Raw genomic sequence first — 15,780 nt, forward strand, 5'->3', positions numbered from 1 at the left:
AGACTGACTTCTGTACTAAACGTGTGATGCAATTCATCTGCTTCGGAGAATAGGTGGTATACAAGTCTCTTGCCCAAAGTAATCTGAGGTTTGTTTTGACTCTACGGGGAGATTTACCCCGTACAGAAGTTAAGCAACAAGCACCGGGTAGCTATTAAAAATCGACCTTCACAGATATTTGTGTCACGGTTATGGTGAAGTGCTCGAACGATTTTCAGCAACAGTAACGATCATCGCTCCGCTAAAAGGACAAATTCACCTTCGTATACATTTTATCTGAGTGAATGCAGCAAGTAGAACACATCGGTGAAGGTTAGAGGAAAATAGGGCAATCCATTCAAAAGTTATGAATTTGTACAATTTCTGCATAGTCACTGTGGATGAGAAGACTACTATGTACAGTGTATGATGTCACATGCGTAGAACGATATAAGGATTCTTTCTTCTTCTTTTTTTATTGCCAATAAGTACACATTCCCTTGACTCGTTACTATGTTAATCACTCCCTGCCTTTCGAGAGAAATATGTCAAGTGCTCTTTTATTATGCGAGAAAAGTAAAAATATGTTGAATTTTCTCTATTTATATTTTTATACCGTTCTAAGCAAATGACATCACAAGCAGTGTAACTGTCTTCCTATCTAGCAATGGGGGCAGTGAAACTTCAAAAATACCAAACTTTTGAACGGATTGTCTAATTTTCCTCAAACTTGCATTGATTTTCTACTAAAATTGCTGCGTTCTCTCAATCCTTATGTATATGCAGATGAACTTGACCTTTGATATTCACAGCTACCAGAAAGATGATATGGATCTTCGCTGAAACTGAGATTTGGTAAATCTTATTTTCATCGCAGAATTTATACGGACTTTGCATGACAGAAAAGAGAGTGTTATGATAGTAAAGGGACAATACGAGGAAGAAGGGGATATTGGTAACGACAATATAGAAAAATTAAAATAATGTCCAGAGCTTAATTTCGCTTCTACTTTATTATGTTGTTAATGTACAAATGCATTTAGACTTATATGTTTTCAGTTCAGTTCAGTGTTCTAATGTTACGATTCTTATTTCTCATAATTATACTTTGTATGAATTTGTGTATAATGTACACATGTCAGGGGTGCAGACAAATTTCAATCAAACTTGGTGGGGATCGTCCTTGATAGGGGGTTGGGTAATAAGGTTGTTTCTGATGGGCATATGGCCCCCATGGGGACCCCCCCCCCCCCAGGGGAAATAGGTAGAAATTTGTAAGCATACTACACGCAAGACGTTATGTTGTACGTGGGTATCTTTACAGCTGAAGAATGTAATTTGTCTATGGGAATACCTAGGATATCCGCCTTGGAGACGGGGGGGGGGGGGTGGTGACACATTTTCATTTTCTTCAGAACCAGTGGGCTGATGTTAGACAATCGAACTAGGTGAGGTTCATTCTTATGGGGGTAGGGTCCCAAAGTTGTAAGTAAGTGTCGGTCAAGTACGTTGGTAGCATTCCAAGAGTAAGAATTCAATCAAGGTGATCAATAATTGTTCCAGGCAGGATTAGTGTTCAGTACTAGTAATTTTGTGAAGGGGGGGGGGGGGGAAGCATTTTTCTGGCATAGATATGTCAATGTATTGAGTCCTTGTACTGCCATGGCAATTTCATAAAACTCGGGTCATGGGTGGCGATACAGTTTTGATTTATTTTTTTGCGATGATTGTGGAGGAGCAGAAAGTTACCAAAATGTGCCGCCAATGTCCAAATTTTGGTAAATTTACCAAAATGTGCATGTACCAAAATGTGCCGTAACATGTTACGGCACATTTTGGTAACTGCACATTTTGGTAATTTACCAAAATGTGCAATTTCATACCGAAATGTGCCGCAACATGGTGTCCTCTCAAAAAGAGGAAAATGAATAAAAAGAAGAAAATTCAGAAGCGTCTGTAGGAGTAAAATAGACCAAGTGTAATTTTGCAGAGTATAAAGCCTTGTTGGTTCAGGCAGTATTTTTTGCATGTTGCGTTTTATTTTTTATGGGGGTGTAGATATTCAACGTGATACAAGTGTATGCTTTATGATCACGGATAACCATGGACGTCATTGTGTTACGTAACTGAGTACTGAGGTCTCCTTTTTTACGTCGCAACATTACCCCGCAAACAACCAATTAATTTCAACAACGCACGCTAGCCGTGATGGTAAAACTTAAGGGTATAGCTGCTTCTCATTACCTTGCACCTGCGTTTACATGCATGGTCTGTCATGTGGCTACTTTAATTACTCTAAGTACGCATCCCCCAACAATTTAATGAAATTTTGATAAAGACGAGTGGTTTAACGTATCATACGTGACCCTGCACCACAAAACCAGCAAAAAGTTACCAGACATGGATTTTTAGTTAAGGACAGATTCCGAAGAGCAGACTGTAAGCTTTAGAATGATGTGTAACTGAAGTCAAATTCACTCTCCTAATCTATCTAAATATTGTGAAAATAAACTGTGAAAAGAAGCTCTGAAGTACATGGTCTATTCAAGCGCTTAATCTTTACTAAACCATGCTACATGTGCGATGAATGGGACGAAAAACAGGATGTAAACCACCGCAGCAACCACAGTGAAGAAATGAAAAGAATAATCTGAAATCTAGCATGCTTACTTAACTCATTCTGTTCATGATTGATATCAACTTTCAAAGCAGTAGCAGTATCCTTTCAAAAGTTATTAGAGTTAAAAGTGAAGAATGTGCAAAGGATTTTCAAGAAATGAAAAGGGGCCCGTAAGAAATACCTGATCACACTACTCTACAAAAAAGGGTTGTAGAAAAAACTGCTCTAAACCCAGTTTCCCATTCACTGTATGATCCCAAACTCAAGAATAATGTGGAAGAAGAATAGGTCTTTCAGAAAATATAGAAAACTCAAAATTGACTCGGCTAGACCCATTTCACCTTTTTCAGTAATCACGTAAAATCAAGGGGTGCGACTTTTTGTTGGCTTTGTGATGCACGGTCACATATAATAATAGTAGCTATAGGATTAAGGAAATATGTTTGCTTTACTCCGTACATTATGAAGCACTGTCTTAAACTAAAGGGAAGCGAGGTTGCTTAATTGCCATATTGACTTTGCAGACAATAAGTACAATGTATTGTGAAGTGCCTTCATACAGAAAATCAATCACAGCTGTGAACGTGAAAAGTTCTGTAGTATGTGAAACGAGCTGAAAAGATTGGTAGCATCCAATGGGCACTACATTTCTGAATTATCAACCTGTCAATATGATATAATATAATATAACAGGTTCCCACTGTTCGTAAGTGTGTGATTTCTTTCCCATAATAGGTTAGGAGACTACATTTGAATCGAGTTAGACATTCTTTTACAGCGTAATGTCTGCTCTTTCAGAATCTGCTCTTATCTAGAAATTCATGTCTGGCGACTTTTTGTTGGTTTTGTGATGCAGGGTCACATATTAATAATGCAAATGTCATGTACATCATATTCGTAATTCATGTTTCAATGCGCAAGGAGAAGAGACGAAAGGAAAAGAAAAATGAAATATGAGCGATAACAAACACGTCAGAAATACAAATTACACGAAGAAAAGAATAATAAATGGCACACATCAGTCTTGTCAGTATGTAGAAATAACGGGCGGGTGAAATGAAAGAGAGAGAGAGAGAAAAAAAACCCCAACAACAACCACAATAACACAAACCGGAACTATACTTCTTTGATGCAAACACTGAGCGAAAGTGTTCCATTACTGTGCTTGATCTGCATTGTAAAAAGAGCGGTGTTGGATTTAACACCATGGTGAATTTTAACACCGATCAATAGTGTCAATAGAGGACCACACCAACGGGTAGAAACTACGTTTTGATGGTGTTGACAAGTGTTCACCTGGCCCTCCCTGGTGTTAATTTGACACTATAACTGGTGATATTTTGACACTGCGTTGGTGTTAATTCAACAATGACAATACTTGGTATTGATTTGATATTGCTCGTGTTAATGCCAATGGTATAACACCAGCCCAATTTCAATAGGAGACCACACCAACTGGTTTTACTGTGGTGTAGATGTGTTTACAACATTTTTTTTTTTTTAAATTAGATACTTTATCGGAAAGTTCTTGCTTGTCTTATTGAAGTTCAAAGTCAACAAGAAAAACAGTAACTATATGAATTACCTATCTAAAAAATAGTTTTATATTTTGAAGTGACACGGGTCCGGAGGTGTTAATCTACAATGAGCACCAGAAAATTAACAACAGCTCGGTGTTTTATGTTTAACACTCGATTTTTTTTTTGGCAGTGTGGGATTGAAGACCAAAAGAGCCACTTACACTTCCAGAATCAAGAGATATGGTAATTCGAAGATAAAACGGTGCTTTGGATGCATGATTAACGACATATTGAATTCATGGATAGTGCTTTACCGTTAAATCCTTTGCTCCACATCAAATAAACAGAAGAGAGAAAATAGTACATGAGAAAGTAAGAAAGATCATAGAATTGTGATGTTTTCCATAGCATGTTTGCACAAATTGGTGATATCAATTCCACAACAAACCATGCAGCTTTCACCCTGGCAAAGACAATTGCCAGCACCCTCAAATTTCCAATTAACGTGTAAACGTATGCATAATCAATCTTTCTCAAAATGATAATATTGTTGTCTTGCTATAACTGAAGCAACAACAACATGGAGAGGGGGAGTTGTAGCTGTTGAAAGCCAAAGGAAGAAAAATCCTAGGCATAAGAATTATAATTATGCACGAGAAAATTGGCAAATTATACAATAACACAAATTTAAACAAATTAGGGGAAAACCATGTGAAACTAACACAATTCTTTGACGGTTCAACTTTCAGTTTTTATGAGACGTCTGTCTTTTCTGCTCGTCTGAGTTAATTTGAAAATGGCGCGAAATTACCTTTCGGTCAATCGGTCACAAATAGGTATGCAAATCAGAGCACGTGATGTGTGATCTGCTCAAAGGCCTTCATTTTGGTCTGGTCAGACTTTCGTGGAACTTTAGCCGTTCTCCTCTTTGGCTTATGTCGTATTCATAACATTGTCTTCGGCACTACATAGAATTTCGCTGTCGAAGTAAGCTAGAAAGTCACTGAAATCATTAAAGTAGGCCTAGCTAGTCGGGTCCTGTCTGATGTACATGAGACATTCTGTTCTAATCGGAGCTCTCGTTGATTAAAGGGCAGACAATAACTATAAAAACAATAATCTAAACTAACAACGAAAAGAAAAAAAAAGAAAGAAATGGACAGATATCGAGCCGAGTGCATGGTTGCCTTTGGTTACCGTTTACGACAAAATCAGTTTGCACAAGATGTATTCATTCAAGTCACGCATAACGTCAATTTTTTGCCCAGCCACCTTACACCAAGAAGGTCGGCCTACCTTTCGCTACGGGTATCTATGATTGCCACCCCCCCCCCCCATGATCTGATTGATTTCCACACTCCACAATATTGAAATGTTTGTAAAGTACGTCATTTGAAGTCATAGTTAGTGCTAAGTTTTATTGAAAGTAAAGAACTAATGAATTGACGAAACCATAATGCACGCGTGTAACCCGATTTCTTCGCACGCGACCATTTCATTGGATACCCCGCTAATTGAACTAGTAAAGGTCTGGAATCAGATGGAACGAGAGACACCCACCACTTAAAGTTGGCCGTTACTTCCGCCTCCCTAGCATTCCTTCTTCCCGTCACGGTCATGACGAAAATGGGGCTCTTTTCCTCGCCCTGGTCGCCTGAGTCTTCAATTCCGCATCAGAGAAGAGCCAAATAAGATTTCAGACCTATACCAAAGTCTTACGCCTCTGGAGTGGGACTGACGCCTCAGCGTCTCATCTCACGCTCACAAGACCAGCATCCATTTTCTCACCCCTCCGGGATGAATGATTTCATGACAAAATTCTTGCTAATTTGACATTTTTACAATTAAAGCTGCTAAAAAACGAAGAAAATTATAAAAATATGGGCTATGTTCAAGAATATTCTTAGTTATGTAACAAGATTTAAGTGAGGTATCACTGGAAAGGTTTCATTTATCTCTCTGCGATGATGAACTTACTTTAAAATGACTAGAAATGAACCTCAGTCTATTTTGCGAGCAAATTCTCATCCGATAAGTTTTATATAGGCCAATATGATTATAGGGCTATATGAAATCATATATATAATCATATCAACTATCATAATTCATAACCATACACAAGCATGCAGTTAAAATAAGTAACGGACAAGAGATACGGTGCATAAAAAATACGGGACGTCTTAGCTTCTTTAAACTCTATTTCCAATCGTTTTTATTGTTAAAAGAGCCGTGTTAGATTTAACACCATAGGTGTTAAATCTAACACCGATCAAGTGTCAATAGAGGACCACATCGACAGGTGTTGAAAGTACGTTTTGGTGGTGTTGAAAAGTGTTCACCTGGCCCTTTCTGGTGTTAATTTGACACTGCGCTGGTGTTAATTCAACAATGACACTGCTTGGTGTTGATTTGATATTGGTGTTAATGTCAATGGTATAAAACCAGCCCAGCTTCAATAGGCGACTTACACCAACTGGTGTTGCTGTGGTGTAATTGTGTTTACAATTTTTTTCCCCAGAAATCAAATACTTTATCGGAAAGTTCCTTTTCGTCTTATTGAAGTTCAAAATCAACAAGAAAAACAGTAACTAACTACCTATCTAAAAATTAGTTTCATACTTCGAAATGACACCCAAAGGTGTTAATCTAACACCACAAATAAGCACTAGAAATTTAACCCCAGCTCGGTGTTTCATATTCAACACCCGATTTTTGGCAGTGTTTGATTGTTGTTGCATAAATTGTTGTATCAATTATCAGTGGATAACATCCACATGTCATCCACCAACATGTGGATGTCAGTTTAAAGAGGCATCGAACAATCATGTAAGAGAACCATTACTTCGCTTGATGTGACATTATTGGTTAGATGTTTGAAAATAAATTGTTGGAAAATAACTCTATTCCCTTCCCCCTCCCCCCCCCCCCATACACAAAATGGGGTGGAGTGGGATGGAGAATCACACACAAATTTACGTAAGCGCGCTACGTAAATATGGCTTCAAAAGCCCGACGTAAAAGCCATACTGATTAATAAAAACACAGGCGTGTCCACTCATTGTCTAGCATTACGTGCGCGCGCATTTTCTTACGCTGACTTGATATCATTCGTCGGCCTTATATATCAAACTAAAATGTACCTGCTCCTTCACAAAAGCCACGGTCTTTGAATGAAGTCGTTTGATGCGTGCCGTAACAGGAAAACGAAATATATAAAAAGGAAAAAAAAATCTCCAACGCGCTCGACAATACTTTAATTCAACCTGTCGATTTGTCTGGATAAGACGCCTGCTGCAAAGTGGAAGGTTGTCTATCGTGCCGCCACGCCGAGCTGTAGCTTTGAAAGTCTTTTATGAAAGGATTTGCGTTGATCGTAGTCGCAATAATTATTTGTATGTCCACCTTGACCTCGACGGCGTGGCCGTAGCAAAATGCGCCAACAGCGGTAGAAGCAAACAAACCAAATCTGGACCAGAGAATCTGCAAACTGGGATCATTAGATTTGGTAATACCTCCTCTTCGTGTACAATTGATTGCTTGGGATATATTCCATGGTGATATACAAGTGGCAATAACATAGGTGAGGCTTGATCTTGATTCAAATAGCTTGCAAATCAAAGAAGAAAGTTTACGCGATTAAAGAAGTGTTTCATATCAAGCTGTGTCCTCACGCCCTGGTTGTCGGTGATTCCTCATAATATAATAGGTAGGCCTACAATGTCTATGCTGCTCATCCAAGATGCATTATATCCAAAACGCGAGCGTGTAGAGGGTAAAAATCATTTCTAACGCGTTTTCTGTGCAATGTAGCTAAAAAAGAGTTCGAATGATATTTTCTTTTTTCCGGCTTCTTAGAGTTCTTAAAAACACAAGTGCTACTGGTTTCATTATTTTCTTTCAAGATATTGTGTTACTAGGATAAAGATGCCTACCAGATTCGTATGCATGGTTTGAAACTTTTTGTGTCAATCACACATAGATCTACCGTGAGATTAAAATCATGTGTCATTATTTTATTTAATGGTTAAATAATTATGTATGTATCATATTAAGATGGAGAGACAAAAAGGAAGAGGAAACATTTCCTTGATCAGTTTGATCATCTGATGGGCGAACTATAATTATGAGCTGCTTCCCTAATCTTCTCTTCACAAAAAGCAATTCACCAGGACCTTGGCTACCTCCCTCGGAAACATGTTGCCTGAAAATGCATCGGTGCCGATGGAGGTTTCCCTGATGGCGACCATCGACAGTCGTTTGGTCAACCCTTACGCCCACCAGGTCCGCATCAATACCTTCGTCCAGGTCTGGACCATCCTCATCGCCGTTCTCGGCACATTCGGCAACATCATGATCATCGCCGCGGTGATTCTCCACAGTCGCCTCAGAAATATTGGTAAGAAACTACAACCATACGGGTTCATCCCACGAGACCGACACCCACGAGTCATACAGCCCACGAGTGCGACATTAAAAACAGGTTCATGAGTCATACAGCTCACGAGTCATACAACCCATGAGTTCGAAGCTAGGCAAATAAAGCCCACGAGGTCGACACTACGTAAAAACAGCCAACCATTTCGACAGATACAACACCTGAAGACGGGGCTTAATTTGTCCGTCTCGTGGGCCTTGTGTGCCTAGTGTCGAATTCACGGGCTGTATGACTCGTGAGCTGTATAACTCGTGGACTGTAGTTGACTCTTGCACTGTATGACTCGTGGGTATCGGTACCCAATCATACCCCCAAAGCAAACAAAGAAAGAAATAAACGAGACAAAGACAGGATGATACCCCCCCCCAAAAAAAAAAAAAATAAAAAATAAAAAAATGTTTGCACGTCTCTGTCCTGCCCACAAACCTGTGATAATTTTATGGATAATTATCCGCCTTTAAGTTGAACGGCATTATCTTCATGATAATAAATACCATTAAATAAAACAATAATTTTATGATAATGGATAATGAATGTATTTAATAGACACGCCCAATTTTCTGTGTGTGCTATTATTTTAGGGATGTGTGTTGGTATGTACACGTCATGTGTGCACGATATGTACATGAAGGCCGAAATGGACCGATGGATATGTAAAGGGAGAAATAGCTTTTAGATTAAATTTCAAGTTCAAGCAAAAGGTCTGTTCAGCTTCAACTATAATAAAACGTTGTGTTATTTCTCCATTTCATTGATTGCCTACGCCCTGAATGATATTTATACCTGGCTACACGTCATATTTTTGCAACTACTATGACATAAGTCACTTCAGAGTTTCTTTCAGGTATAAGCGACCTTTATTGACCACACCGTCAAGGCTGTTGATTGTGATTTGACTTAGGCCTATCTCGCTTTTACGTTACGTTCTGGTCTGTGTTGAATAGAAGGCGTCTACAAACATGTTTTGTTTTTGTTTGTTTTTTTCTCGAGAGAGACACGGAAGTCTGTATGGACCACATGACGTTGGGGAAGTGTGAATAATGTTTGTATGATTGCCAATGCCAACGGTTCTGAAGCTTTTTAGTGTATGTACACGATGTACGTACATGCGAAGCGGTTTTCTGCAGTCGTACAACATTAAACGGAGTTATTACTGCCGTCTTTATAGTTCAAGGCAAAGCTGAAGCTATTTCATGAATCACCAATATTTGCTTCAATCATTTCCACAAATGAAAGGAAGAGAGAGGGAGGGAGGGAGGGAGGGAGGAAGGGAGGGAGAGGGAGAGAGAGAGAGAGAGAGAGGGGGGGGGGGGGGGGGGGGGAGCGAGAGAATCCCAAACAAACAGTTTCTATGGTACAATCGTTTTCTATGGTCACCGATGGCATCAGAATGCTATACCAGAGCAACTAACAGCATTGTTATGTTTGTTTTTCTTTCAAGTTTATTCGTGCACAAATGCAAATGATGCTGCTATAATGAAGAGATGTGAAATGTTATCTGTATTCGTTTCATATGTTTGTGAAAAGTACATAAATGCGCTTGTTTGTTTGTTTCTTTTTAATCTAATGGAACACTTTGGAGTCGAGAGACGGCTTTATGTATAGTTCGACCAATCTAGAACACTGGTTTTACTTCAATGATTTTTATAATCGTGGCTGTTAAAATTACAAGAAAGAAATGCAGCAGTCTAGATAATTTACGAAAGTATTCAATTGCAACATAAGCATACCCAGAATCGTTGGTTATCAACCTTCGATCGTTTACAAGAAATGAAAAATGGTTTTGGAATTTCATGAAACGATAGAAATGGTGACTCAATATGAGTTTCTATTGTCAGGGTTATGCAGAGAAAACTTTATGTTCGTAGATGAACAAATAGAAATATTCATTGCGCTCACAATATATCAAAACAAACGAAGAAACAAACAAAAAGTTAACGATGTTATGAAAGTTCTTTTTAAGCACACAATCCAATATGCATTAGGAAAAAAAAAAGTTAAAATGTTGAAACCTTCTGGTTTATCTGTTTTTAGGAAAGTGAAGGTTAACCCTAAAAAGATATCGTTTAGCACAGTTTAAATAAGTGACGACATTGCCAAAGAACAATAGATTTGGCAGGGCAAATATAACATATACGTGATTTTAAGTGTGCCCTAATAGACGGGAATGAAGCACACTGCGTTAGCTGATTTGATTGTTCCAATCGGTCCATAATATTTGATTGACTTCAGGGATACAGTACCGATAGATCAGGGGTTCATGACGTGATATTTTGTTGAATGGCGAGGTTTACATTGTGTGAATTTTTCAGTTTTTAAGTAAAAGACGATTCAATCAGGGAGGTGGACTTTCTTCCACCTCCCTGATTCAATGGTGGAAGCCTATTTGTTGTGTATGCCTATTATAAACTTTTGGTGTCTTCTGGCATTAATCAAATCAAATCAAATCAAATCAAATCAAATCAAATCAAATCAAATTAAATCATGTACTCGATGAAATACTGGCTTAATGCGAGGTGGGTGAGTTTGTAAAATAACAGAATTTGTAATGAAACACGAATTACACCTTTTTTCAGTCATAACAGACTATAGTCCAGCAGTGCTACAGCTTTCCAACACAATACTTTCATACTATATGTGAGGCAGTATTGAAGTTAAATAAGGTTCAGATAAAGGATTTTTCTGCTTGAAAAAATACGGCACGAAAACTGCTGTATCTTGAGAGAAATTTTTATGCACGGATTATCATGATTGTTCCGTTTCTACGGAGATATGACTGAAGACAATTTAATGAAATATATGTGTCTACTCTTTATTCATAAACTGGTTACTTTTTAAATATTTAGAGTATTCCACAAAAAACCTTGCAAATTCCATCGTTTCCGGTAAAGTACAAATTATTAAGCATTCGGAATTTTAAATGCTACGTGTGCGAGTTGGGATCAGGGAGCGCTAGGCTATCTATTATGAAAGGTACATACGTAATAATATACAAGATACTATCATTGATAGCTGCGGCCATTAGTTTATGATAATCTATGGATATGATAATGAATTCACTGAGGATTGCACTGGTTTGTGTGTGACCAAGGCTTCGTATCCTTGTTTGATAGGTTTAGCAATTGTTCATAGCTTGTGGTTGGATGTACTGCACACACACACACACACACACACACACCGCATTAATACAGAAATATTTCAATATACAAGATATAATATTGTTTTCCTTTCCTCTTCCTGTATATTGTGGAAATCATTTGTTTTATTGCGGTCATAATTCTAAAGTAGCAAAAATGCTTCAAAATTTAGTACAAGATTTTGTTGTTTCCTTGTGACACGTGGTACATATATTATGGAGTTATTGGACGTTGACTGCAACATCTGTCAAATAAGAGGTCTGTTTCGTGCTCAAACTAAACTTGATTGAATTCCGGCATTTCTTTGTAGATATCAGAACGTCTGGAGGAAATCATCTTTGCTCCATTACATCTCGGTGACGTCATTTTGGACATTTTGCCCTGACCTCTGTTGTTAACCGCAAAAGGCTGTACAATGTCATTGTGTCGAATAAGGGAAGTTTTTTGGTGTACTATAGTTCACCTCTTGCAATAATTGTAAAGCGACGTGGCAAACACGACGCTTCATCAAAATTTTGAAACAGTTTTGAATTTTTGATATACATTTCATGGATGAATGTATTATCGGCCAGAGGAGGCACTAATATTATTGTGCCAGAAGGAAATGACATTGAAGCTAGATGCAACAAAAGCAAGGCACGGTGATAGATAAAGTAAGGAACTTTAACTAGATTAGATCTCTGACGGATTAAGGCGGGAAAAAGATATTTCAAGAGCCTGTACGCGAAAGCAATTCTTTGTGATAAAATTCTCTAGTAATGGGCACGTGCATATGCTGTTACCCGCTCTTGACAACTAAACCACGTAGGGCCTACTGACTGACACGTCAATCAAATAACGTATCATGCCCTCAGCAAATACTGCACTATTTGGGCGATATGTGGAGAAAGTTCAGATGGAGTTGACTACATTTTCAGTATCTAATTAATATGTAGACGAACGTGCTTAATTCTTTCCGTCGGAATTCGGGAGTTTCAGTTTCTTTAACGCTTATCCGCGTTTGAAATACCATAAGAGAATGTCTTGCCCATGGTTTAAAAGCTAAGAAACATTTCAACATTTAACATTAGCGGGAAATATACACTAAAAATATCCCATTTAGATCCTGCAATGTGCAACAATTCTTGCATTAGAGTGATTAGTGCAAGACATCATGATGCATAAAGTGCTTTCAAGTTTCAAGTACTATAAGAATCGTAAAGATTGTACATGAAAAGTTACCTCGACAGGACCTCATACATTGCCACCAATTATTTTGTCGCTTTACAACTTTAACCTCGGTCAAATGTGATTCCGCTGCTACCATATTTATTTAGATACCACGTATTTTTTGTTTGTTTGTTTTTAATGCACACTTTGTAAACCCAACGACGATTTAAAGTGGACATGAATGAATGAATGAATGAATGAATGAGTGAATGAATGAATGAATGAATGAATGAATGAATGAATGAATGAATGGGTGAGTGAACCTATTACCATATGAATATCGTGGATCTCGTATAGCCTGAATTTCATACGTAGAACACATTACTAAGTATTATGCATTGTAAGAAGTTAGAAGAAACTGAACAATTGTATTAAATCAGCCAAAAAAATCAAAGAAGTCAAAAAATGTCTACAAGAGAGTGAGAACACAGGAAACATATCGCCCATTTATGAAAATCATTAAATTTTGTGCAATTGAAACAAACGGTTCTATGTGAACAGCAAAGACTGTTGTGAAAGTCATACTACATGGTATATTGCGTAGAAGCATAAGTAATGAATCTTAACAACACATTGTACAGAGTATAAGCTGTTCAGCAAAGCAGATGCATGGGAAGCCATTAAAATGTATTTAACATGTAAGGTCCTTGCTGGGAAGAACACGGTGTCCCACAGTGTGAGAAACACAGTGTTAATTCTCTTCACACTGTTTAAATTCTGGCGTTTTAATAGTGTGAACACATTATGAATCATCAATTTAGAGTGTGACACAGATGATTACCATGTTAACACTCTGTAAAAAAACACAGTGTGAAATCATCCCCACACTGTTAAATTCGAGCGTTTTCACATTATTATAGTCGACTGCGTGACCACACATTGAACACACTGTGGGACACTGTGTTCTTTCCAGAAGGGGTTAACCCCCCCCCCTCCCGCTACCCTGTTTGGAGTAGGCCATATATACGACAGAATGGCCATCTATTTAATATCACGCACCTTTGATTTGAAAGTGATGGTGCATACATGGTACATACTATGCAAAAAGTTCGTGACACACAGGTCAGTAGTATAATGATAATAATAGTGGACTCTTATAAAGAATTCAGCCCCACAAAGTGTCTGCTCGGGCAGTGCATTTGACCATTTTCAGATGACTTGATTAATCTCCATAGATTCGAAGTTTAACCCTGATACGCTACAACCAATAACAACAATCTTATAGATGGATTCATTTCTATTCGAGGTATATATTACTATACGCAGCCATATTTTAATTTACATGGAGAATATTATATCTCTTTCCGCAAGATCTGGGGTGGTATTCTGAGGTCGTAATTAAGTCTGTAATTAACTTCGTGATTAAGTCGTGAAGTTAATTACCCCTTAATCATGGGCAAAATCGGTATTCTGAGGACGTAATTAAGGTATGATTAAGTCCCCTGTGATTATCTTAGGTCCCTCCCATCTAATTGTTATTCCATCCAATCAGACGCGTTGTTAGAAGCCAAAATGATGATTACACGCGCAAATATGCCCTCAATGCGCGCTCCTCCACGCCCCCTGTAATTACAACCCAAGAGCTCCGTGCGCACACTCCGGTATTTGATTACAACCCCTCACCTACGCACGCGAAGATCTCAACCTCTTTGCTCACATAAAATGACAAAATTCCTCGAAGATCGGCTATATATATCTTTTTTTCTCTGAATTCTACGGATACCACGATAACACCATTCAACCGCTCCTCGGTTACCGAAGACGGTAAGCATCGTTGTGGCAGAGAAAACACGATGTATTGTGTGATATCGGAGTAGTTAATGACACTCTTTGGTATTATTAAGTTTTCCATTAACTTTCATACTTAATTACACCCTCAGAATACCGATTCGTAATTAACTCTGTGATTAAGGTCTCTCAGAGGTGCACGCGCATTGATACGCGCAAACGCGTAAGTCCTTCCCGCCAAAACGCTTGTTGCTATGGTAGTTAATATACCCCCTACTTAATCATGCTCTCAGAATACCAATTCGGTAATTAAGTGCTAATCAGACACTTAATTAGCTCTCAGAATACGGCCCCTGGAATATGGCATGTGAGCAAAATGACGATGTTTTTGCAATTTTGACATGGTAAACTAGAAACTAGGACACCATTATCAAAGGCGTGCCTTAGCGTGACTACAAGTATATAACACTATAGCCTCGTGGTATGAAGCATGGTCAATGAATGCAGCATTAAACGTCTGGAAGGAAATGTCAGATTCTCCTTGAAAAGACAAATTACAGAGAGTGTGTTTGGACAAGGAGACGACAAAAGCCGAGAATCCGTATGGCTTGACACAAATTTAAAATTGCAATGGCTAATGGCCCGTGGAAGAATAGTGGAGCATGAATGGTGTACTCGGGGAGGAAAGGAAAGGGCAGGAGCGAGATTGGGAAAAGGTGTACTGAGGATAGATTGACGGAGAATATACCACTGGGAAAGATTCAGAAAGCGAGAGTTATAGAGGAGGATCTGTGCAGAGAATAAGAGAGCGTAAATTTGATGGGCACTGCGGTAGAGTACTATATGTATTTCATACAGCTCTGTCTAAAAATGACTCCATGGAAAGTGATGGTAGCGATGTTACCTTGACAACAAGTTCAAATGAGCGTCATATACCATACGGCATGTATTTAAATTTTTCTTGTTAAGCAGTTGCTGGCCGGGAAGGTAATGCAAAGCTTTGTCTTGGAACGTGAGAAAACTGCACTTTACCACAATTATCTACCAAGCCTTACGTTTGAGTCATTGTAGCCTAATGCCATAAATCACTGTTAGCAGCTGAAGGCATGCTGGCACACAAAAAGCAAACGGATACCAGTCGCACGCGACTTT

The 15,780-nt window shown here is 38.5% G+C and overlaps 1 protein-coding gene across 1 annotated transcript in view; it reads left to right on the top strand.

Moving 5' to 3' along the window:
- Positions 1-8,313: 8,313 nt before the first annotated feature.
- LOC139739278 (melatonin receptor type 1A-like) overlaps positions 8,314-15,780 on the top strand; it is a 31,351-nt gene continuing 23,884 nt past the window's right edge. Inside the window, exon 1 of the mRNA XM_071649887.1 lies at positions 8,314-8,515. Within this exon, the coding sequence (XP_071505988.1) occupies positions 8,314-8,515 (202 nt within the window). The remainder of the gene's footprint in view (positions 8,516-15,780) is intronic.

This window comes from Diadema antillarum, unplaced genomic scaffold (genome assembly GCF_040938485.1).
Source record: "Diadema antillarum isolate AM-2024a unplaced genomic scaffold, OU_Dant_1.0 seq00000792_RagTag, whole genome shotgun sequence".
NCBI classification, from domain to species: domain Eukaryota; kingdom Metazoa; phylum Echinodermata; class Echinoidea; order Diadematoida; family Diadematidae; genus Diadema; species Diadema antillarum.